Raw genomic sequence first — 25,306 nt, forward strand, 5'->3', positions numbered from 1 at the left:
GCCACCACACCCGGCTAATTTTTGTATTCTTAGTAAGGGTTTCACTATGTTGGCGAGGCTGGTCTCAAATTCCTGACCTCGTGATCTGCCAGCCTCAGCCTCCCAAAGTGCTGGGATTACAGGTGTGAGCCACCGCACCTGGCCAATTTTAATATTTTAAAATATTTAATTTTTAATTTAATTTTTTATATTTTTTTGAGATAGGATCTCACTTTGTTACTCAAGCTGGAGTGCAGTGGTACAAACAGCTCACTGCAACTTCAACCTCTTGGGCTCAAGCCATCCTCCCACCTCAGCTCCCGCAAGTAGCTGGGACTACAGGCATGCGCCATCACGAATCCAGCTAATTTTGTTTTTTTTTTTTTTTTTTTTGAGACTGAGTCTCATTCTGTCACCCAGGCTGGAGTGCAGTGGCGTGATCTCAGCTCACTGTAACCTCTGCCTCCTGGGTTCAAGCAATTTCCCTGCCTCAGCCTCCCGAGTAGCTGGGATTACAGGCGCCTGCCACCACGCCCAACTAATTTTTGTATTTTTTTAGCAGAGACAGGAGTTTGCCATGTTGGTCAGGCTGGTCTTGAACTCCTGACCTCAGGTGATCTGCCCGCTTTGGCCTCCCAAAGTGCTGAGATTACAGACGTGAGCCACTGCGCCTGGTCAATTTTTGCATTTTTGGTAGAGATGAGGTTTCACCATGGTGCCCAGGCTGGTCTTGAAGTCCTGGGCTCAAGCAATCCTCCCGCCTCGGCCTCCCAAAGTGCTGGAATTACAGGCCTGAGTCACTATGCCCTGCCAGCCAGTATTTTCAACGTACAAAATTTTTAAGTTTTGTGTTTAGTAATTTCACAATCATTTAATTTGAATTGCTTTCTCATTTCCATTCTGATCTTTTTTCCTGACCAATGGGCACATCAGAAAAGTATGTTTTAATTTCCAGACACGTGAGGAGTTTCTACTTCTCTTTTTGTTACTGGTTTCTAGTTTAAATTGCATTAGAATCAGAGTACGCGGCTGTATGATTTAAATTCTTTGAAATATATTGAGCTGGTTTATGGTCCATTGTCAGTCAATTTTGAACAGGTTCTTTATGTGCTTCAAAAGAAAGTACATTCAGAAGTTTTGGGATTTGATAGGGGGAAGGTGAGGCCAGAAAGGCAGGTCCACTCCGTATAACTTCTATTGAAAAAGATCTGCGAGGCCGGGCTCGGTGGCTCACACCTGTAATCCCAGCACTTTGGAAGGCCGAAGTGAGCGGATCACCTGAGGTCAGGAGTTTGAGAACAGCCTGGCCAGTATGGTGACACCCCGTCTCTGCTATAAATACAAAACTTAGCCGGGCGTGGTGGTGTGCACCTGTAAGCCCAGCTACTAGGGAGGCTGAGTCAGGAGGATAGCTTGAACCAAGGTTGCAGAGGTTACAGTGAGCCGAGATCATGCCACTGTACTCCTGCCTGGGCAACAGAGCAAGACCCTTTAAAATATATATATATGTGAATAAGTGGACCCATGCAGTCCAAAAACGTTACTGTTTAAGGGTCAACAATAATGACCTGATGTATTTTCTACTTTTTAGAACAACAGATGCTTATTAAATTAATAATATGTTTATTAAAGCATTATTTCATAATCTGCCTTTCTAGAAGTTTGGTGATGTCCAAGTTCAGCTTTAGGCAACTTAATTTGCTCTCTTTTCTCTCTGCCTTCCTGGGTTAAAGAAAAGGATAACTGTAGTTAGGCTATTAAAAATAAAGTATATTATGTGAATGTAAAAGAGCTTCTACCAAAAAAAAGTTGTTTGGGGATTCAATTTTTAAAAATACTTCCATTAGGACAAGTGTTAATCATGCTACTCAATCTTTTATATCCTTACTTTTTTTTTTTTGAGACAGAGTCTCACACTGTCACCGGGCTGGACTGCAGTGGCGCGATCTTGGCTCACTGCAGCCTCCGCCTCCCAGGTTCAAGCAATTCTCCTGCCTCAGCCTCCCAAGTAGCTGGGATTACAGGTGCCCGCCACTATGCCCGGTTGATGTTTTTGTATTTAGTAGAGACGGGGTTTCACTGTATTACTCAGGCTGGTCTCAAACTCCTGACCTCAGGTGATCCACCCGCCTCGGCCTCCCAAAGTGCTGGGATTATAGGCGTGCACCACCACACCCGGCCCTCTTTTGAATTTTTACTTGCAATTTTAGATTTGTCTCTTGAAGGGTAGCATTGCGTTTGGGTGCATTAGGTCTTCCCAGAAACAGACGATGGGGTTATAGCCTGGCCAAAGTCATTCAAGCCTATACGCCCAGCAATTTGGGAGGCTGAGACAGGTGGATCACTTGAGTCCAGAAGCTTGAGACCAGCCTGGGCAATATAGTGAGATCCCATCTTTATAAAAAAAAAAAAATCAAAATTAGCCACGTGTGGTGGTGTGTGCCTGTAGTCCTAACCACTCGTGGAGCTGAGGTAGGAGGATTGAGTCCAGAAGGTCGAGGCTGTAGTGTGGCCTTACACTCCAGCCTGGGTAACAGAGAGTGAGACCCTGTCTCAAAATAATATTAATAAAAACATAAACTTTAGGTTAGTTTCCCTTTTTTATTTCCTTTTTGTTTTTTGAGACAGGGTCTTACTCTGCAGCTGAGGATGAGCAGTGGCATGATCACGGCTCACTGAAACCTCAACCTCTGGGGTTCAAGTGATCCTCCTGCCTCAGCCTCCCAAGTAGCTGGAACTACAGGCGCATGCCACCATACCTGGCTAATTTTTTTATTTGTTGTAGAGCCTAGGCTTCTCCATGTTGCCCAGGCTGGTCTCAAACTCCTAGGCTCAAGTGATCTGCCCACCTCGGCCTCCCAGCGCGCTGAGATTACAGGCATGGACCACCGTGCTTGGTCAGTTTTCCAGTTTTGCAAAAAACCTTCTGAAATTTTGATAATGATTGCATTGAATCTATAGGTCAATATGGGAATAACTGCCATCTTATTACTGAGTACTCCAATCAATGAACATGGAGAATCTTTCCATTTAGTAAGATCTTTTAAATTATCATCAGGAATATGGTTTCTAGGCTGGGCGTGGTGGCTCACACCTGTAATCCCAGCACTTTGGGAGGCCGAGGTGGCTGGATCACAAGGTCAGGAGATCGAGACCATCCTGGCTAACACGGTGAAACCCTGTCTCTACTAAAATTTCAAAAAATTAGCCGGGCATGGTGGCGGGTGCCTGTAGTCCCAACTACTCGGGAGGCTGCGGCAGGAGAATGGTGTGAACCCAGGAGGCGGAGCTTGCAGTGAGCTGAGATCGCACCACTGCACTCCAGCCTGGGTGACAGACCAAGACTCCGTCTCAAAAAAAAAAAGAAAAAGGAATATGGTTTCTAGTGTACATTTAGCAGTTATTTTGTTCAAGTTATTTATTAGAGATTGGGTCTCACTCTGAGGTTTTGCCATATTGCCTAGCCTGGGAAACCAAGCTACATTCTGTCTCTACCAAACACTAAAAAATTAGCCAGGTGTGGTAGCACACACCTGTGGTCCCAAGTTACTAGGGAGGCTCAGGCAAAAGGACTGATTGAACCCAGGAGTTGGGGCTGCAGTGAGCTGTGATCATGCCACTGCACTCCAGCCTGGGAGACAGGGCAAGACTGTCTCTTAAAAATATATAAATATAAATTAAAAATATATTATATATATAACATATATATAAAATATATACAAATATATATAACATATATAATACATATACATAATATATAGGACCCAATATTATGAGTAATATACTATATATTGTCATATACAATATATAATATACAACCTATTAGTATACTACTTTGATAGTTATATATTACTATCAAAGTAAACATATTTTTAATATGTATCTAACAACATAATAGTAATACTAATATAAACATAACATATATATACATATAACAGACATAATATATATACATATGATATGCATATCGTGTGTGTGTATATACATATATATATGTATATACACACACACATATATATATATATTTTTTTTTGAGACAGAGTCTCTATCAATCACCCAGGCTGGAGTGCAATGGCATGATCTCGGCTCACTGCAACCTCTACCTCCTGGGTTCAAGCAATTCTCCTGCCTCACCCTCCCGAGTAGATGGGATTAGAGGCATGTGCCACCACCCCCCGGCTACTTTTTGTATTTTTAGTAGAGACGGGGTTTCACCATGTTGGCCAGGCTGGTCTTAAACTCCTGACCTCAAGTGATCTGCCCGCCTCGGCCTCTCAAAGTGCTGGGATTACATGCATGAGCCACCACGCCCGGCCATATATATATTTGTGTAGAATTGTATCATCTCTAGGATTTGGTAACAGAAATTCCTTTTAGAAAAGCACTGGGAGAAAGGGAAGATACCTGATTTTCCATTATTGTTATTCCTCATACCTATGTGGGATTCGTTCCAGGATCCCACTTCCCCCAGGTAGCAACATCCTTAGATGCTGAAGTCGGTCATGTAAAACAGTACAGTATACATTTATTTATTTATTTATTTATTTATTTATTTTGAGACGGAGTCTTGCTCTGTTGCCCAGGCTGGAGTGCAGTGGTGCAATTTCGGCTCACTGCAACATCTGCCTCCCAAGTAGCTTGGATTACAGGCGCATGCCACCGTGCCCGGCTAATTTTTGTATTTTTAGTAGAGACAGGTTTTCACCATGTTGCCCAGGCTGGTTGCAAACTCCTGAACTCAAGCAGTCTTCCCTGCCCGCCTTGGGCTTCCAAAGTGCTGGGATTACAGGCATGAGCCACTGTGCCCAGCCAGCTGTGAATTTTGACATGCTGAATTCCATAAAGCCTCAACAGAACCACTGGAAATTTCTGTAGAATTGATCTCTTCTGACCTGCAACAAGAGGAATATCAGAGAAATGCAATTTGGCCAATCTAAAGACTCCTTCCATATTATTAATCTAACACAACACTTTAGAAAGATATTTTATTTTTTAGGAAAAGAGCCATAATTATCTTAAATGTGAAAAACCACATCCAATAATCTGATATAAAGTTTTAGGAACAAGGGAATATCTTATTGTCACGCATTCACAGTGAAACCCATTTTAATGCAGGTCCAGAGCCAACTGCAGTCCTGTCCAATCCCATAGGTACAAGGGCCTGGCTCCTCTTCCTGTGTACTGCCCGACTTCCTCATCTTACTGGGTCCAGCATAAAGCAGATGTCCACTGTCTTCCTCACATGCTGTGATCTTGGCTTAGAGGTAGGCACAGTGCCGCTCCAGCAGCGAGGGGTTCGCGTTACTTAGGAACAGCAGCTCTTTTTTCCCTTCTTCTGTAGGAGCTAAAATGGAGACAAACACAGGTAAGTGGCAGTTTCCTCCTGCTGCACTGTGTTCCCCAGAATATCGTGTAGTCAGAGGCTACCATATCCAAATTACGTTCTGAGGTAATTATCATCTCCCAAGAGATCTTACTTCTAGACCCTCACCCCAACAAGCTACTCTTCTTTTGTATGCATTACTTCCTTTTCTGTGTCTACTCCTCCAACCCAGCATGGAGCTCTCCCTCCACTCCAAGAGTGTCTTCTGGACTTCAGGATTTTGTGACATCTCCCAACTCTTAGAAATCTGTCTATTGTGCATCCCAACTTAACATGCTACAGTTAGTCTTACACTCTTCACTGTACTCCTTTAATAAGCTATTCTAAATAGTATTTTTTTTTTTTTTTTTTGCTTTTTTCGATAGAGATGGGGTCTCACTATATTGCCTAGCCTGGTCTCAAACTCCCGACATCAAGTGGTCTTCCCACCTTGCCCTCCCAAAGTGCAGATTACAGGTGTGAGTCACTGCACCAGGCCTCTGATTACTATTAACTCTATTATCTAGTGATAGAGCAGCCTTAGCTTTTCTTCTATATCCCCTCTCATACTCAAAGGTGAGGTCAAGGGCAAATAAATGAACAGTTGGAATGCTTTCAGTCAGAGTAGATGAAATATAGTGCTGAAAGTTAATTTCTGTACATATACTAGGACAGGTGTGGCAAAGATTTACTTAGGTGCTGGAGTAGCCCTTGCACAGTATGAATTTTTCTGTGGGTGTCCCAGCATGAGTCTCTCCAGTGAAGTCTATTGAATAAATAAATTCAATAAGGAGAATGTGGCAGGAACCCAATTACCTGGAAATTCTGCCCAGTGGATGGAGTTGCCTTTGTTCCCTTCTTTATCATGGAAAATTTAGGGATAAAATCTCTTTTGTAAATTAAACCTTAACTGCCTCCCACCCGCTTTTCTGTACCATTTATCAGCCAGAAAGAAGTCAAGATAAAGGATGAAGTACAAATTAGAGGCTGTTGTTAAGGGAAGAAGAGATCAAGGCTCTGACTGAGTGGGATTCTACTGTGATCACAAAGCCCTGATAGGAAAAAACTAAATGATGGACCTTTCTCATGTTGAAGCCAATTGTTTTCCAAATAATACTGAATACAACTTTCAAATTCCTTTGGGTTATAGTTGGAAACCAGGATGGGAATAAAGGGATCCAGGGCATCAAATCCTTCCTGGGGAAGAAAAAGGATCAGGAAACATGTTAGTTAAGGGACAAAGCACCAGACAGACAGACTCTACTTAAGCACTTTGAAGGTAAGGTCTTTGTTTTTCTTCTATGTAACTCTACTTCTCATTCTCTGGCAACATTGCCTGATACAGGACTCCACATATGGACTCCACATATGGTGGCTGGCTACTCTTGCTCTACATGGCCACGAATACTATATATTAAAAAGAGGTGGCTGGGCACAGTGACTCACACCTGTAATCCCAGCACCTTGGGAGGCTGAGATGGGCATATTGCTTGAGCCCAGGAGTTCCAGACGAGCCTGGGCCATGTGGTAAAACCCTGTCTCGACAGAAAATACAAAAATTAGCCAGGAGTGGTGCTGCGTGCCTCTAGCCCCAGGTACTCGGGAGGCTGAGGATTGCTTGAGACCAGGAGGTTGAGATTGCAGTGAGCTGCGATTGCTCCACTACACATACTGTCACAGTATGGGTGACAGAGTAAGACCATGTCTGCACACACACAAAAAAAGGCAATGCTTGAGGAGGCAGATGCTACTTGTGTGAATACACACACATACACGCGCACACACACATATTGTGTGTATGTATTTTGGACAGTTTTGGCTTTTGAAACAAAGTTAATGTTTCATATTTTCAAAGGAATATGGTGGCTCATGCTGGTAATCCCAGCACTTTGGGTGGCCAAGGAGGGCAGATCGCCTGAGGTCAGGAGTTCGAGACCAGCCTGGCCAACATGGTGAAAATACTAAAAATACAAAATTACTGTCTCTACTAAAAATACAAAAATTAGCCGGGCACGGTGGCTCATGCCTGTAATCCCAGCACTTTGGGAGGCTGAGGCGGGCAGATCACAAGGTCAGGAGTTCAAGACCTGCCTGGCCAATATGGTGAAACCCCATCTCTACTAAATTACAAAAATTAGCTGGGCGTGGTGGCATGCACCTGTCGTCCCAGCTACTTGGGAGACTGAGGCAGAAGAATTGCTTAAACTCGGGAGGTGGATGTTGCAGTGAGCCGAGATTAAGCCACTGCACTCCAGCCTGGTGACAGAGCAAGACTCCATCTCAAAAAAAAAAAAAAAAAAAAAAAAATTAGCCAGGCGTGGTGATGCGTGCCTGTAATCCCAGCTACTTGGGAGGCTGAGGCAGGAGAATCACTTGAACCTGGGAGGTGGAGGTTGCAGTGAGCTGAGATTGCACCACTGCACTCCAGCGTGGGTGACAGAGCAAGACTTCATCTCAAATAAAATAATATAAAAAATAAAAATAATGGGAAAAAATACGCTAGATGGAAAACAAATGGAAACAAATGAAGCAATCAAACTGTATTTCTTTTTTTTTTCATTTTCTTGAGACTGAGTTTTGCTCCTGTTGCCCAGGCTAGAGTGCAATGGCACGATCTTGGCTCACTGCAACCTCTGCCTCCTGGGTTCAAGCGATTCTCCTGTCTCAGCCTCACGAGTAGCTGGCATTACATGCCTGCACCACCATGCCCAGCTAATTTTTTGTATTTTTAGTAGAGACAGGATTTCATCATGTTGGCCAGGCTGGTCTTGAACTCCTGACCTCAGGTGATCCGCCCGCCCTGGCCTCCCAAAGTGCAGGGATTATAGGCGTGAGCCACTGCGCCCGGCCCAAGGAACTTATTTTTTTCTTTCTTTTTCACTGTCTCCCAGGCTGGAGTGCATTGGCACATCTTAGCTCACTGCAACCTCTGCCTCCCAGGGTCCAGCGATTCTCCCACCTCAGCCTTCGGAGTATCTGGGACTATAGGCGCCCCACCACGCCCGGCTAATTTTTTTTTTTTTTTTTCCATTTTTTGGTAGAGACGGGGTTTCACCATGTTGGCCAGGCCGGTCTAGATCTCCTGACCTCGTGATCTGCCCGCCTCGGCCTCCCAAAGTGCTGGGATTATAGGCATGAGCCACCGCGCCCAGCCTGAGAGCTATCAAATCTGAAACTACTTTTCATATATTCTAGTATTGAGCTAATAAGTAAATATACTATGGCTACTGGCAGCAGATTTCTCATTATTTTAGATTAGAGTTACAGATATGGAAAGGGTATAATGACTGCTGTGATGGTAGCATGGAATTGGCTACTAGTAGGAACTCATAGTTTTTTAATATGATTAGAGAAACAAACGCAGATGTGTGTGGATGTGTATAAACATGTATATGCATATGGTTCACACATATACATACATACATGTATGTATGTACATCTATTTACGAACTTTGCTGTGAGGGCCTAGGAGAAAGGACACCTCAGTAGCAGTGAGTATACCTAGGACTCAGGCCTTGGTTGCTAAATACCAGTCTCCTCTAAAATAAGCCAATGCTCTTTGGAGAAATGGAGATTCCAGGGCTGGGCATGGGAAGTATAAGAGGGGTCTGGAACATATTCTCATGACAGAAAATAAAGAAGTGGTCAAAGAATGATAGGAGCTGGATATGGTGGCTCACGCCAGTAATCCCAGCACTTTAGGAGGCCGAGGTGGGAGGATTGCCTGAGGCTAGCAGTTCAAGACCACCCTAGGCAACAACATAGTTAAGACCATGCCTCTAAAAAAAAAAAAAGGAAAGAAAAGAAAAAGACAACATTCAGTGCTGGGTGTGGTGGCATGTGCTCAAGGCTACAGTGAGCTATGATGGTGCTACTGCACTACAACCTGGGTGACAGAGTGAGACCCTATCTCCAAAAAAATAATGATGGGGACATTTTAAAAGGATATAGAAGTTAGCTTGAAGGAGCTTTTTTTTCCTGTTGAGATAGGGCCGCACTCTATTGCCCAGGCTGGAGTACACTGGCAAAATCAGGGCCCACTACAGCCTTGACCTCCCGGGCTCAAGCGATCCTCCCACCTCAGTCTCCAGAGTAGCTGTGACTACAGGTGAATGCCACCATGCCCAGCTAGTTTAAAAATTTTTTTTTGTAGAGATGGGGTCTCACTTTGTTGCCCAGGCTGGTCTCAAACTCCTGAGCTCAAGGGATCCTTCTGCCTTGGCCTCCCAAAGTGCTGTGATTACAGCTGTGAGCTACCAAGCCTGGCCATGAAGGAATTGTTTTTTTGTCTTTTGTTTTTCTTGAGACGGAGTCTTGCTTTGTGGCTCAGGCTGGAGTGTAATGGCACAATCTTGGTTCACTGCAACCTCCGCCTCCTGGGTTCAACCGATTCTTCTGCCTCAGCCTCCAGAGTAACTGGGACTATAGGCGCGCACCACCACACCTGGCTAATTTTTACATTTTTAGTAGAGACAGGATTTCACCATATTGGCCAGGCTGGTCTTGAACTCCTGACCTCGTGATCCGCCCGCCTCGGCCTCCCAAAGTGCTGGGATTACAGACGTGAGCCATCACACCCGGCCAATGAAGGAATTTTTAATGGCCAAATCTAAGATGATTTGAGCACCAAAATAAAAAGTGACAGTAATGATTCAGATTCTATTAAATAAAAATCCACAAGACCATACCAGCTGCGGAGGCTCCATGCCAGGTATAACTAAAGTAATGGATACTAAAACCAGTAGGTGGAAGTTTGAGAAGTAACAGGATCTTTACCTAGTCTCAAAGTATATCTCTACAACATACATATTAATTCCAAAGCAAAATAATAACTTTACTGAAGAGAAACCAGATGGACAACACCTCAGCTAACAGTTCCAAAATCATTACCAGTAATGGGAGAAATGTGCCTCCTGATAGGATGCACTCACTCAGACATGTCATCACTTCTAACATCACTTCTATTCAGGAGGAAACCTCAGACAACCCCAAAAAGTGACCTACAAAATAGCTGGCATGCACATGCCAAAAACATAAAGATTTCAAATGACAAAGACTGACAGACTGTCACAGATTAAAGGAGACCAAAGAGACATGACAACTTTTTCTTTTTTTTGAGACGGAGTCTCGCTCTGTCACCCACGCTGTAGTGCAGTGGCGCAATCTCGACTCACTGCAACCTCCACCTCCCGGGTTCAAGCGATTCTCCTACCTCGGCCTCCTGAGTAGCTGGGATTACAGCCACGCGCCACGACGCCGGGCTAATTTTTTGTACTTTTAGTAGAGACAGGGTTTCACCATGTTAGCCAGGATGGTGTCGATCTCCTGACCTCATGATCCGCCTGCCTCGGCCTCCCAAAGTGCTGGGATTACAGGCATGAGCCACTGCACCCGGCCAGAGACATGACAACTTAATGTAACACATTATCTGGGATTTATTTTTTTATAAAAGATACTGGGATAACTGGCTACATCAGAATAAATTCCACCAATTAGGTAAAAGTATGATATCAATGTCAATTTTCTGACTTTGATAATTATGCTCAGGGTATATTAGAGTATCTTTGTTTTTAGGAATGAGACATTATTTGGAGACAAAGAAGCATCAAGGCCAGGCGCCGTGGCTCACGCCTATAATCCTAGCACTTTGGGAGGCTGAGGTAGGCGGATCACTTGAGGTCAGGAGCTTGAAACCAGCCTGGCCAACATGGTGAAACCTCGTCTCTACTAAAAATACAAAAAATTAGCTGGGCGTGGTAGTGGACACCTGTAATCCCAGCTACTTAGGAGGCCGAGACAGGAGAATCACTTGAACCCGGGAGGCGGAGGTTGCAGTGAGCCGAAATCGCGCCATTGCACTCAAGCCTGGGTGACAGAGCAAGACTCCGTCTCAAAAAAAAAAAAAAGAAAAGAAACTCTGGAGAAAGACGGAGACGGATAAAGCAATGATGATCAAGTTAATATTTTAGGAATCCAGGGGAAGGGCATACAGGAATATGATTTTTCTCTAAGTCTGAAATTATGTCAAAATACATAGATTAATAAAAATATTTTTCTTTAAACAGGATAACAATCTAAGTAGAAACAAATTTTCCTTTGACTTGACCTTTCCCAGCAACTCCTGGGGCAGATAGGCTTTCCGGGGCTTAAAGAGAGACCCAGTCTGGCTCAAAGCCGACACAATGGCGCCTCCATGCTGAAAGAAAAGAGAAAAGGCTGAACTGGAAAAAGTTAAAAAGGATGGAAAACTGCATTAATCATCTGTAGATTTTTTCTTTCTTTCTTGGGCATACAGTGTTACAAAAGTGTGGTCTAGCACAGTTAAATGGCAACTAAATTGGTTATTCCAGATTTGGCTCTGACAATAAACTGCTACCTGATTTTAAATCTACCATGACATATTTGTGGGTCTCAAACTCTTTTCCAAAGACGGTAAGGAGATACAAAAACACTTTAAATGTCTGCAAGCAAAATAAAATTAGGCCAATATTTAAATAAAATGGTTTTGAATAAACTTACTTTGGAAAGATTATAAACCACATATATATAGATTTTAATTCAGACTTTATTTCTAACTTGGTACAGATACAGGAATTAAATAAGACATAACTTACTGTCCATAAAATTAGAGACTGTAAAGTATTAGCAATGAAAGAGTAGAACATGTTTAAAATGATAATACATTTCTTTCTGAAATGTGTGAGGTATCATATGCACTTACCCAATCATTTTTCATCATTTTCCTCAAGTTGTGAACAAGTGCTAATTCCTCTGGGGCAATCTGCATATTGGACAGAAAGAGAGAAGAGATCATCACGTGCCTTTCCTAGATGTTCTCCCGAAACAATTGACAACAATTTTTTTGTTTTTTTTTTGACAGAGTCTCGCTCTGTCGCCCAGGCTGGAGTGCAGTGGCGCGATTTGGGCTCACTGCAACCTCCACCTCCTGGGTTCAAGCGATTCTCCTGCCTCAGCCTCCTGAATAGCTGGGACTATAGGCACGCGCCACCAGAGCCTAATTTTTTGTATTTTTAGTAGAGACAGGGTTTCCCCGTGTTAGCCAGGACGGTCTCAAACTCCTGACCTTGTGATCCGCCCACCTCGGCCTACCAAAGTGCTGGGATTGCAAGCATGAGCCACTGCGCCTGGCGACAACAATTTTTTTAAAACCCTCAACTAAGACATAATTGTATACCTGAAGGTACTCCCTCTAGGATAAGCCACATAGCCTCTGGCCCTAGAACTGCCATGCTTCTGGAGATTAACAGTCACTGAGAAAAACACCCACCGCCCCAAACCAGCCCCATTTTGATGCTTCTGATCTCCTCTGCTTAGACCATCTAGACTCATTTTGAAAAAAGAATCAAAAGACAGAAAAAAATTAAGAAAGAAAACATAGCTTCTGCTGTCATTCTCTTTCCACAACATACTCCCTTAGTTTTCAATGAATAGTGGAACTCTTGGCATTACCTCCTCCTCTGATTCCATTTTACTGTTTATCTTTTCTTTTTTTTTATTTTTTTGAGACAGAGTCTCATTCTGTTGCCCAGCCTGGAATGCAGTGGCACGATCTCCACTCATTGCGGGCTCTGCCTCTTGGGCTCAAGCCATCCTCCCATCTCAGCCTTCCAAGTAGCTGGAGCTACATACAGGTGCAAACCACCATGCCCAGCTAGTTTTTTATATTTTTTGTAGAGACAGGGTTTCACTGTGCTGCCCAGGCTGACCTCAAACTCCAAACTCCTGGACTCAAGCAAATCACCTATCTTGGCCTCCTAAAAGTGCTGGGATTTATCAGCCATCACACCAGGCCTTGCTGTTTATCTTCACATATATATACGAATATGTATGTGTGCATATACATATACGAATATGTATGTGTGCATATACATATACGAATATGTATGTGTGCATATATACATATATATACATATATACATATATGAATATTATATATACATATATACATATATGAATATTATATATACATATATGAACATATAGGTATATTCATATATTATGAATACATATATGAATATATGTATATATAAATATATATGAATATATGTGTGTATATATACATATATGAATATATATGTGTGTATATATACATATATATGAATATATATGTGTATATATACATATATATGAATATATATATATGGCGATCTCGGCTCACTGCAACCTCCGCCTCCTGGGTTCAAGCGATTCTCCTGCCTCAGCCTCCCGAGTAACTGGGATTAGTCATGCACCACCATGCCCGGCTAATTTTGTATTTTTAGTAGAGATGGGTTTCTCCATGTTGGTCAGGCTGGTCTCGAACTCCAAGCTCAGGTGATCCGCCCGCCTCAGCCTCCCCAAGTGCTAGGATTACAGGCATGAGCCACTGCGCCCAGCCATATATATATTTTTTAAGAGACAGGATTTCACTCTGTCACCCAGGTTGGTGTGCAGTGTTGCAATCATGCCACACTACAACCTTGAACTCCAGGGCTCAAGTGATCCTCTGGCCTCAGCCTTCCAGTAGCGGTGACTACAGGTGTGTGCCACCATGCCGGCTAGCGGCTAATTTCTTATTTTTTTAGAGGCAGGGGCCTTGCTATAGTGCCCATCCTAGTGTTGAACTCCTGGCCTCAAGCGATCCTCCCACCTCAGCCTCGTGAGCCACTGGGATTACAGGCGTGAGCCACTGCACCCAGCTCTTTACTGTTTATCTTCAAATATTCCTAGGGCAAGAAAACATATTGCATGGTCTACAAGGCTAAGACCCAGCCTCCATACTGATGGAATCAGAAATCAGAGAAACAAGATAGAGACACCCAGTTTTCCTACCGGGCTTTTATCTTCTCTTTTCAGAGTGGTTCTTCCCCAAAGAGCATTGATTCCATCCACGGCCACTAGGAGGTGAAACATACCCAAAGAACTTTGCCTCTTTAGCTCTTTCAGCACAATTCCAACTGCATCAGTGGCGTTCCTCACCCGTGTTATGCCCTATTGGGAGAGACAGTGGATTGTAGTGCTACCAGAGGCCTTCTCTTGTTATCGCATGTTACACATTCAGTGTTTTTTCTTATACCTGTTCAACCACTTCTCCCAGAGGACTCCCTTTCTCAGTGCTTTCTCTCTTATTCCAGACATACTTCTCTTGAACTTTTATCTAAAAGCAAGCAAAGAAAATAAAAACCAAAAAAAAGGCTACTTGGCCTAAGGGTGAAACCATCCCTTGAAAAGGTTGGAGGCTAAGGTTAACAGGAGTTCATTTTAATCTATTGTTCAGGTTCTGTAAGAGACCTCAATGTAGAAGTGAATGCTTTCTTTTCTTTCTTTTTTTTTTTTTGAGACAGCTTCTTTCTCTGTAACCCAGGCTGAAGTGCAGTGGCATGATCTCAGCTCGCTGCAACATCCACCTCCCAGGTTCAAGGGATTCTCTTGCCTCAGCCTCCCAAGTAGCTGGGATTTCAGGCGTGTGTCACCACGCCTGGCTAATTTTTGTATTTTTAGTAGAGATGGGGTTTCGCCATGTTGGCCAGGCTGGTCTAGAATTCCTGACCTCAGGTGATCTGCCCACCTCGGCCTCCCAAAATGCTGGAATTACATGTCTGAGCCACACGCCTGACCTCTTTTATCTTTTTTTTGAGACCATATCTCGCTCTGTTACCCAGGCTGGAGTACAATGGCGCTATCTCGGCTCACTGCAACCTCTGATTCCCAGGTTCAAGAGATTCCCCTGCCTCAGCCTCCTGAATAGATGGGCCTACAGGCGTGCACCACCACACCTGGCTAATATTTGTATTTTTAGTAGAGATGGGGTTTCACCATGTTGGCCAGGCTCATCTTGAACTCCTGACCTCAGGTGATCTGCCTGCCTTGGCCTCCCAAAGTGCTGACATTACAGGTGTGAGCCCCTGTGCCTGACCAAAGTGAATGCTTTCTAATCCATTTCTGCTTGGAGCCTTGAAGAAACATACATAAGGGATTCTGATGAAAATGTCCAGAATGAGACTCTGGCATCTGCATTTTTAACAAGCTCTTAGGTGACTCTGCTTTATATCCAGAGTTGAAGGCCCCTGGTCTAGACAGGGTATCTAAGAATCACCAGGGTAAAGAAGAATTTTTCCAATACATTTCTGGTTCCCTAAAAAAATATTGTCTGGAGAAAATCATGTAGTTGGAAATGTGCTTGCGAGGGATTGGAGGCTGTACCTTGAAAAGTCAATGAATCAACTGGATTTCACTTTGCTACCCACAAAATGGGAACAACTTACTGTTGCCTATTTATTTCACATGGATAAATGAGTTTCAAGTTATGAGTCCACTGTGAGCAAAACATATGAAAGAAATTAAAAATGATACAGTTATTCCAACTCCAGTATCAGTTCTCCATAGTCTATTGGTACTCAGGGCACAAAGAATCCATGTAAGGACTACCTAGCACTCAACTTCTGGGAGTCTAGTCACCTGGTTCAGGAAGCGCTCATTTGTAGTTTTGAAATTCTTCAGCCAGGTTGAAGCCTCTAAAGGTTGATCAAAGCGCTGTTTGTTGTAGCTGGACTGCAGAAGATCCCGACAATTTTTCACCCAAAGATGAGCTTTAAAAAAAAGAGGCAGAAGAAAACAAGCCAGGCAGAAACTGTATTCAACTTGAAATATTCTATGCCTCTTTTAAGTTATGGGAAATGACTTTAGTTTCTCATATATATGTCTTTTCTTTTTTTTTTTTTTTTGAGACAGGGTCTTGCTCTGTCACCCAGGCTAGAAGGCAGGATGTGATCACAGTTCACTGTAACCTTGAACTCCTAGGCTCAGGCAATCATCCTGCCTCAGCCTCTCAAAGTGCTGTTGAACCACTATGCCTGGCCTTGTCAGGTCCATCTTAGACTAAACATTATCATTAGAATCAATATATAAAACATACCAAGTGTATTAAATATCACTTCTGCTTTCTGGCAGGTTTGAAAGATAAGTCAGAAAATGTGGATGTTACATAAGCAGGGTTGTTTAAAAAAGAAAGAAAATGTGGATGCACACAACACTGAACAAAAAAGAGACAAATGCAAGTTTTGACAATCCATACTGATGACTCTAGAATGCTGATAAATAGTAAAAGGCTCTATGGGTACTCAGGACTGTTAACAGATGGCAAAAACAAAACAAAACAAAACAAAACTCCATGGCGACCTCTAAGGCAGAAGTTTATGTCCATGGGTATTAAATATCAAAAGAAGGACTGCTTAGCATCAAAAGGCTTCAGGAAGCTTTTAGCTGAATTTCCTTTTGTCACATTGACTTCACCTTATAATCTGCTTGGCAGTAATATCACGAAGAAATCATGATGGATGAGCTCAGACTGCTCTACATCTGGAGTAAAGGCTTTTCTTCTTCTTCTTTTTTTTTTTTTTTGAGACAGGGTCTTGCTTTGTTGCCCACGCTAGAGTGTAGTGGTGCGATCACAGCTCACTGCAGCCTCCTCCTGGGCTCTAAGCAATATTCCAGCCTCAGCCTCCCAAAGTGCTGGGATTATAGGTTTGAGCCATCGTGACTGGCAAAGGCTTTTCCTTTAGCTATCAGATCCCTGTTAGGAAAGTAAAGCTGAGGCCGGGTGCAATGGCTCATGCCTGTAATCCCAGCACTTTGGGAGGCCGAGGCAGGTGGATCACCTGAAGTCAGGAGTTCGAGACCAGCCTGGCCAACATGGTGAAACCCTGTCTCTACTAAAAATACAAAAAAAATTAGCCGGGCATGGTGGCGGGCGCCTGTAGTCCCAGCTACTCAGGAGGCTGAGGCAGAAGAATGGTGTGAACCCAGGAGGCGGAGCTTGCAGTGAGCTGAGATCGTGCCACTGCACTCCAGCCTGGGCGACAGAGCAAGACTCTGTCTCAAAAAAAAAAAAAAAAAAAAAAAAAATTAGCTGGGTGTGGTGGTGTGGTGGGCGCCTGTAATCCCAGCTACTTGGGAGGCTGAGGGCAGGAGAATCTCTTGAGCCTGGGAGGCGGAGGTTGCAGTGACCTGAGATTGCGCCTCTGCACTCCAGACTGGCCGACAAGAGCGAAACTCCATCTCAAAAAAAAAAAAAAAAAAAGAAAAGAAAAGAAAAGAAAATTAAAGCTGCAAGGCTACCACAGTAACAGGATAACTAAACCTAACAGACAGAAGAAACAACAGGAAGTTCTTACCATCTGGAATATGTAGTATCAGCCAGTCCTGTTTTGCACAGAAATGAATAACATGGCAAAGACTTAGGGTTTTTCCTGTTCCCTTCTCTCCATCTAAAGTATGTGTTGTTAAAGAAAACATGACTGGAAGGATCACTTGTACTGTGAACAGTAGTTATGCTTTGTTTTGTTTTTTTGAGATGGGGTTGGAGTGCAGTGGCTTGATATCAGCTCACAGCAACCTCCGCTTCCCGGGTTCAAGCGATTCTCCTGCCTCAGCTTCCCAAGTAGCTGGGATTACAGGTGCACGCTACCACACCCGGCTAATATATTGCATTTTTAGTAAATGCGGGGTTTCGCCATGTTGGCCAGGCAGGTCTTGAACTCCTGACTTCAGGCGATACGCCTGCCTCGGCTTCCCAAACTCCTGGGATTATAGGTGTGAGCTACCGTGCCCGGCCTCAACAGTACTTTTTTTCATTTCTTCTGTTGCCTTATTTGAGGGGAGAAAGCATTGGCTCATGAGGGTCCACGCAGGCAGGAAAGGATACACAGAAGATATCGTATAGCCGGATAAGCAAAACTGGTGTTTTTCAGGTAATGCAGAAGTTCTAGGGCTGGTTTCCTTACCATCAGGCAAGCTTCACTGAATGTCTTCACCTGATAAAGTAGGAAAGAAGGAAAGAGTGGGTGGGGTGTGGAAGGAGTGGGTGGGGGGGTGGTATATATACTCTGCCTAAAGTGGCAACCAAGACCATCAGATTGCATGCCTCTAATTTATTCAGTTAGGAGAAGCTGGGTTGGTACTGAGTTTGAAAATCTATCCATATAACTTAGCTAAAAACTGAAATACATTATTCCACACTAAGTAACATGATAGTCAGCTTTTGATTATTCCTGTTACTGAAGCATATAGTCTATCTCAGCTGAAATCTATAAATAATTGATATATCTCATAACAAAATTATGTATACCACTTAGGGCCACTGTAAATATGGAAAGCATATAGAAAAATGCTTAAAATTTCTGACACAAGTTAATAATTCAATAAACATTAACTCTTTACATTTTTTTTCTTTTTTTTTTTTTTGAGACGGAGTTTCACTCTTGTTGCCCAGGCTGGAGTGCAATGGCACGATCTCGGCTCACCACAACCTCTGCCTCCCAGTTCAAGTGATTCTCCTGCCTCAGCCTCCCGAGTAGCTGGGATTACAGGCACCCACCACCATGCCCGGCTATTTTGTATTTTTAGTACAGAAGGAGTTTCTCCATGTTGGTCAGGCTGGTCTCAAACTCCCGACCTCAGGTGACACCCCCGCCTCGGCCTCCCAAAGTGCAGGGATTACAGGCGTGAGCCACTGCACCTGGCCTAAAATTTATTTTTAGTTAATTTTTTTTTTTTTTTTTTTTGAGACAGAGTGTCACTCTGTCACCCAGGCTAGAGTGCAGTGGTGCGATCTCGGCTCACTGCAACCTCCGCCTCCGGGGTTCAAGCAATTCTTCTGCCTCAGCCTCCTCAGTAGCTGGGATTACAGGTGCCACCACCATGCCAGGCTGATTTTTGTAATTTTAGTAGAGACAGGCTTTCACCATGTTGGTCAGGCTGGTCTCGAACTCCTGACCTCATGATCCACCCGCCTCAGCCTCCCAAGGTGCTGGGATTATAGGCGTGAGCCACCGCACCTGGCCTAAAATTTATTTTTATTACTTTAACCATTTAGACTTTTTTCTCTAGAACTAAATACATGGCGGCTCAGGAGCAGGTGTGACCAGCTGCCTCACAACTCTAAGGCCATCCATACCTCATACCTCCAGCATACTAACCTTTCAGAGTTTAATTCCCCTTTTGCTACCAGAATACTTTGGTGGGAAATTTGGGAAGCACTAATGTGTGTGAAACTGATTTGCAAAGAAAATATTAAAATATGTCTACTAATAAGAATATCTAACAAATACTGTTTGTAAGTATAACTAAAATAGTGTTAATTTTTTTTTTTTTTTTTTTGAGACAGAGTCTCGCTCTGTCGCACAGGCTGGAGTGCAGTGACACGATCTCAGCTCACTGCAACCTCCGCCTCCCGGGTTCAAGCGATTCTCCTGCTTCAGCCTCACAAGTAGCTGTGACTACAGGCGTGTGCCACCACGCCCAGCTAATTTTTGTATTTTTAGTAGAGATGGAGTTTCACCATGTTGGCCAGGCTCATCTTGAACTCCTGGCCTTAACTAATCTGCCCACCTCAGCTTCCCAAAGTGCTGGAATTACAGGCGTGAGCCATTGTACCCAGCCAGTGTTGATATTTTTAAAAGAAATCCTAACAAAACAATTGAATTGGTGTAGGATTTGACAGGCAATTCCAAACTTAATGGAAGGCTCAATGTTCAAAAAAACATGATAAAGGTATTAAAACAAATGTTGGCTGGGCGTGGTGGCTCATGCCTGTAATCCCAGCACTTTGGGAGGCCAAGGCAGGTGGATCACCTGAGGTTAGGAGTTGGAGAGCAGCCTGGCCAATATGGCAAATCCCCATGTCTACTAAAAATATAAAAATTAGCCAGGTGTGGTGGTGAGCACCTGTAATCCCAGCTCCTTGGGAGGCTGAGGCAGGAGAATCACTTGAACCCAGGAGGCGTAGGTTGCAGTGAGCTGAGATCGCATCACTGCATTCCAGCCTGGGCGACAAAAGTGAAACTCCATTTCAAAAAAAAGTCACATCAGGGCTGGGAGCTGTGGCTCACACCTGTAATCCCAGCACTTCGAGATGCCAATACAGGAGGATCGCTTGAGCCCAGGAGGTCAGAGATGTAGAGTGTGCTGTGGGCTGTGGTCACGCCACTGTACTCCAGCCTGGTTGTCAGAGTGAGACCCTGTCTCTATAATTAAAATAATAGTAATAAAATAAAGTCAGCTACTCTGAGCACACTGTCCGTGAGTTAGGTCTGCTCCAAAAGGAGCAGTATTAAAAAAAAAAAAAAAAAGTCATATTAGGCAGTATGACAATGCTAATATCCACAAACAATGGTGAGGAAGTAGGCCTTCATGTAAATGAAAATTATGAAAAGAACCTGTAAGTTCTTCCAGAGTATTGTTGGTTAAGCCAGTCTGAAAACAACTTCAAATAGTTAATTAATGATAGAACCTCACAACTCTGAAGCTGAATAAACATTGTACTGTGTATGTCTTGGAACAGTTTAAAGTGCCACTGCAGATGATTTCTTCAACAAAATTTTTTTTAATTAAAATTGTTTTTTGGAGACAGGGTCTCACTCTGTTGTCCGAGTTGGGGTGCCGTGGCACTATCGTAGCTCACTGCAGCCTGAACTCCTGGGCTCAAGCCATCCTCCTGCCTCAGCCTCCTAAGCAGCTACCACACATGACTAAATGTTTTTCTTTTATTTTAAGTGAGCAGCAGCAAGGTTTATTGAGAAGAGCAAAAGAACAAAGCTTCCACAGTGTGGAAGGGGACCCGAGAGGGTTGCCCATGTTTTTCTTTTCTAAATAAAGATACAGTCTCATTATATGGCCCAGCTGGTCTTGAACTCCTGCGCTCAAACAATCCTCCCACCTTCACCTCCCAAAGTGCTGAGACTACAGGCATAAACTACCTTGCCTGGCCTGTTATACCTTATTTTATTTTATGCTTGAGATAAGGTCTTGCTCTGTTGCCCAGGCTGGGGTACAGTGGTGCAATCATGGCTCACTGAAGCCCTCACCTCCTGAGCTCAAGCGATCCTCCAACCTCAGCCACCTGAGTAGCTGTGACTACAGGTGTGCATCATGCCCGGCTAATTTTTAATTTTTAATTTTTGTAGAGACAGGTCTCCCTATGTTGCCTAGACTGGTCTCGAACTCCTGGGCCCAAGTGATCCTTCCACCTTGGCCTCCCAAAGTGCAGCTGGTATTACAGGCGTGAGCCATAGCGCCCGGCCTGTTATGCCCTTATTATTCATCTAATTTCCCGAAATAAACCACACTAAAGAAATGAGATCCTCTGGCTCGCATGCTAAAACTCACCTGCACAGGCAAGTTTGATAACATTTTCACAAAATCCACAAGAGAATAAAAACCAATGCATCTAATCAAAATATTGCTTCTATTTAGCTCAGGAGTGTACTATGATTTTGCTTTTGTGCAGCATATTAACTATTTTAATGATATTTTGCCAAGGCAAATTTTAAGTTCATTTAAAACAATTATTTGATGCTGAAATTACTGGAATCTTCTTGGGCTATACAAGGAGGAAAACATCAATATTGTTTAAACATGAGCTTAAAGTAATTGTACTAGTCACAAAAGGTAATCAACACATGAATTTCTGTTTTTCAGATTAAATTTCATCTTTTTAAATTTTCTTCTCATTTAGCCCCACTCCTCTGCTAGCAGCAGCTTGTGTTCTGGGCTCCCTCCAATTCCATTCCCTGTCTTGAGCACCTGCATCACAAAGCGAGGAGGAAGGCCATGGGGAAATACAGTCTTCAAATCCTGGGGGGAGATGTTGTAGTGCTGACCCTCGTGCTGATCCCCATGCTTGGCCTAGGAAATAAGAGTGCAAACAGGTATAATGGTGACAAAGTGACCAAGACTTTCTTTTTTGTCTTATCTATGTGTGTGTATATATGTATGTCTATGTGTATATATATATATACATACATACATATATATACACATACATACATATATATATACACATACATATATATATATATTATTTTTAAAATGGAGTTTTACTTTTGTCACCCAGGCAGGAGTGCAATGGTGCGATCTTAGCTCACTGCAACCTCCGCCTCCTGGGTACAAGCAATTCTCCTACCTCAGCCTCCCAGTAGCTGGCATTACAATCTGCCACCGCACCCGGCTAATTTTTGTATTTTTAGTAGAGACGGGGTTTCACCATGTTGGTCAGGCTGGTCTTAAACTCCTGACCTCAGGTGATCTGCCTGCCTCAGCCTCCCAAAATGCTGCCATTACAGGGTGAGCCATCTTGCCCAGCCTTGTCTTCTTCTTTTTTTGAGACGGAGTCTCGCTCTGTCACCCAGGCTGGAGTGCAATGGTGTAATCTCGGCTCACTGCAACCCCCGCCTCCCGGGTTCAAGAGATTCTCCTGCCTCAGCCTCCCGAGCATCTGGGACTACAGGCACGCGCCACCACGCCCAGCTAATTTTTGTATTTTTAGTAGAGACGGGATTTCACCATGTTGACCAGGATGGTCTTGATCTCTTGACCTTGTGATCCGCTCACCTCGACCTCCCAAAGTGCTGGGATTACAGGCGTGAGCCACAGCGCCTAGCCCAGCCTTGTCTTTTTATCTGTGACCAAGACTTTGAAAATTGGATAAGGCCTGCTATTCACTCATGTCTTTATGTGTTTTTTTTTGGTTTGTTTGTTTTGTTTTTTTTTTTGAGATGGAGTTTCACTCTTGTTGCCCAGGCCGAAGTGTAATGGCACGATCTTGGCTCACCACAACCTCCGCCTCCCGGGTTCAACCAATTCTCCTGCCTCACCCTCCCACGTAGCTAGGATCACAGGCATGTGCCACCACGCCTGGCTAATTTTGTATTTTTAGTAGAGACAGGGTTTCTCCATGTTTAGTAGAGACAGGCTGGTCTTGAACTCCCGACCTCAAGTGATCCACCTGCCTCAGCTTCCCAAAGTGCTGGGATTACAGGCGTGAGCCACTGCACCCGGCCTTTATGTCTTTTTTTTTTTTTTTTTTTTTTTGAGACAAGATCTTGCTCGGTTTACCAGGCTGGAATGCAGTGGTACAATCACGGCTCACTGAGGCCTCCAATTCCCAGGCTCAAGAGATCCTCCCGCCTCAGCCTCACAAGTAGCTGGGACCACAGGTGTGCACCACTACACCTGGCTCATTTTTTTACTTTTTTGGTAGAGATGAGGTCTTGCTATGTTGCCCAGGTTGGTCTTGAACTCCTGAGCTCAAGTGATCCTCCCACTTTGGCCTCTCAGTGTTGGGATTACAGGCGTGAGCCACTGTGCCTGGACCACTCATCTCTTAAAGCTGGAAAAGATATCTCCCATTGTTTTGAGAAAGCCTGTTGCCCAGACTGGAGTGCAGTGGCCTGATCTCAGCTGACTATAGCCTTGACCTCCTGGGCTCAAGTGATCCTTGTACCTAAACCTCTCGAGTAGCTGGGACTACAGGCACATGCCACTATGCACTGCTAATTGAAAAACTTTTGGCCGAGTGCAGTGGCTCATGCCTGTCATCCCAGCACTATGGGAGGCCAAGGCGGGTGGATTATGAGGTCAGGAGTTCAAGACCAGCCTGGCCAAGAGGGTGAAAGCCTGTCTCTACAAAAAATACAAAAAATTAGCCAGGCACGGTGGCAGGCGCCTGTAATCCCAGCTATTTGGGAGGCTGAGGCAGAGAACTGCTTGAACCCGGGAGGTGGAGGATGCAGGGAGCCAAGATCACGCCACTGCACTCCAGCCTGGGTGACAGAGCAAGGCTCCGTCTAAAAAAAAGAAAAAGAAAAAGAAAATTTTTTTGGCTGGGCACAGTGGCTCATGCCTGTAATCCCAGTACTTTAGGAGGCCAAGGTGAGCGGATTGCCTGAGGTCAGGAATTCAAGACCAGCCTGGCCAACATGGTAAAACCCCATCTGTACTAAAAATACAAAACTTAGCCAGGCATGGTGGTGGATGCCTGTAATCACAGCTACTTGGGAGGCTGAGACAGGAAAATCATTTAAACCTAGGAGGTGGAGGTTGCAGTGAGACGAGACTGCGCCATTGCACTCCAGCCTGGGCAAGAAGAGTGAAACTCTGTCTCAAAAAAAAAAAAAAAAAAAAAAAAAAAATTGTTGTAGAGTTAGGGTCTTGCTATGTTGCCTAGGCTAGTCTAGAACTCCTAAGCTCAAGTGATCCTCCCACCTAGGCCTCCCAAAGTCCTGGGATTACAGGCATAAGCTACTGTGCCCAGCCTCATTTATCTTAGCCAAGAATGCTGGTTGCTGCCCTCAAACCCAGTATGTATATAAAAGTGGTGGCCCAAATAATGAAGCCAATTGCTCATCAAAGTAAACCGTAGATGTAGGGGTAGCAAAGACAATTCTTGCCATCTGGATTCTTCTGTGCTGTGTATAGAGATGCTCCAGTCATGTGACAAGATCATCTGCATGCTGCTGTTTCCATAGAAACCCCAGAGGAATTGGCAGATAAAAGGACTGCAATTACAGAGAAAGCTGAAAAGACACTTCAGTGGCTTGATTCATTTATTCTACTTCATTTTGTGTTTGTGAAAATAGGTGAATGGTATATATATATCTCTGCATCTATCTATCTATCTATCTATCTATCTATCTATCTATCTTTCTTTTTTTTTTTTTTTAGACAGAGTCTTGCACTGTCGCCCAGGCTGGAGTGCAGTAGCACGATCTCAGCTCACTGCAAGCTCCACCTCCAGGTTCATACCATTCTCCTGCCTCAGTCTCCCGAGTAGCTAGGATTACAGGCGCCCGCCACCATGCTCAACTAATTTTTTTTGTATTTTTAGTAGAGATGGGGTTTCACTGTGTTAGCCAGGATGGTCTCAGTCTCCTGACCTCATGATCCGCCTGCCTTGGCCTCCCAAAATGCTGGGATTACAGGCGTGAGCCACCTCACTCAGCCATATATATATATACTTTTTAAGACAGAGTCTTGCTCTCTTGCCCAGCCTGGAGTGCAGTGGCGCGATCTTGGCTCACTGCAACTTCTGCCTCCTGGGTTCAAGCAATTCTCCTGCCTCAGCCTCCTGAGTAGCTGGGATTACAGGTGCCCGCCACCACACCCAGCTAATTTTAGTATTTTTAGTAG

At 43.9% G+C, this 25,306-nt stretch overlaps 1 protein-coding gene across 11 annotated transcripts in view; it reads right to left on the reverse strand.

Moving 5' to 3' along the window:
- Positions 1-4,950: 4,950 nt before the first annotated feature.
- The window catches only part of DAP3 (death associated protein 3), a 47,890-nt gene continuing 27,534 nt past the window's right edge, over positions 4,951-25,306 (reverse strand). For 8 of the 11 annotated variants that reach the window (XM_063604967.1, XM_063604960.1, XM_063604957.1 and 5 more), the window contains 10 exons: positions 21,923-22,024; positions 18,045-18,153; positions 17,515-17,607; positions 15,800-15,930; positions 14,418-14,498; positions 14,174-14,332; positions 12,063-12,122; positions 11,448-11,537; positions 6,421-6,538; positions 4,951-5,323 (listed from right to left, as the gene is read on the reverse strand). In XM_063604967.1, the coding sequence (XP_063461037.1) occupies positions 5,238-5,323; positions 6,421-6,538; positions 11,448-11,537; positions 12,063-12,122; positions 14,174-14,332; positions 14,418-14,498; positions 15,800-15,930; positions 17,515-17,607; positions 18,045-18,153; positions 21,923-22,024 (1,029 nt within the window). In that variant the 3' untranslated portion in view covers positions 4,951-5,237. The remainder of the gene's footprint in view (positions 5,324-6,420; positions 6,539-11,447; positions 11,538-12,062; positions 12,123-14,173; positions 14,333-14,417; positions 14,499-15,799; positions 15,931-17,514; positions 17,608-18,044; positions 18,154-21,922; positions 22,025-25,306) is intronic. The other 3 variants (XM_063604962.1, XM_063604964.1, XM_063604963.1) reach the window with 1 other exon arrangement.

Source organism: Pan paniscus, chromosome 1 (genome assembly GCF_029289425.2).
Source record: "Pan paniscus chromosome 1, NHGRI_mPanPan1-v2.0_pri, whole genome shotgun sequence".
Classification (NCBI taxonomy): Eukaryota; Metazoa; Chordata; class Mammalia; order Primates; family Hominidae; genus Pan; species Pan paniscus.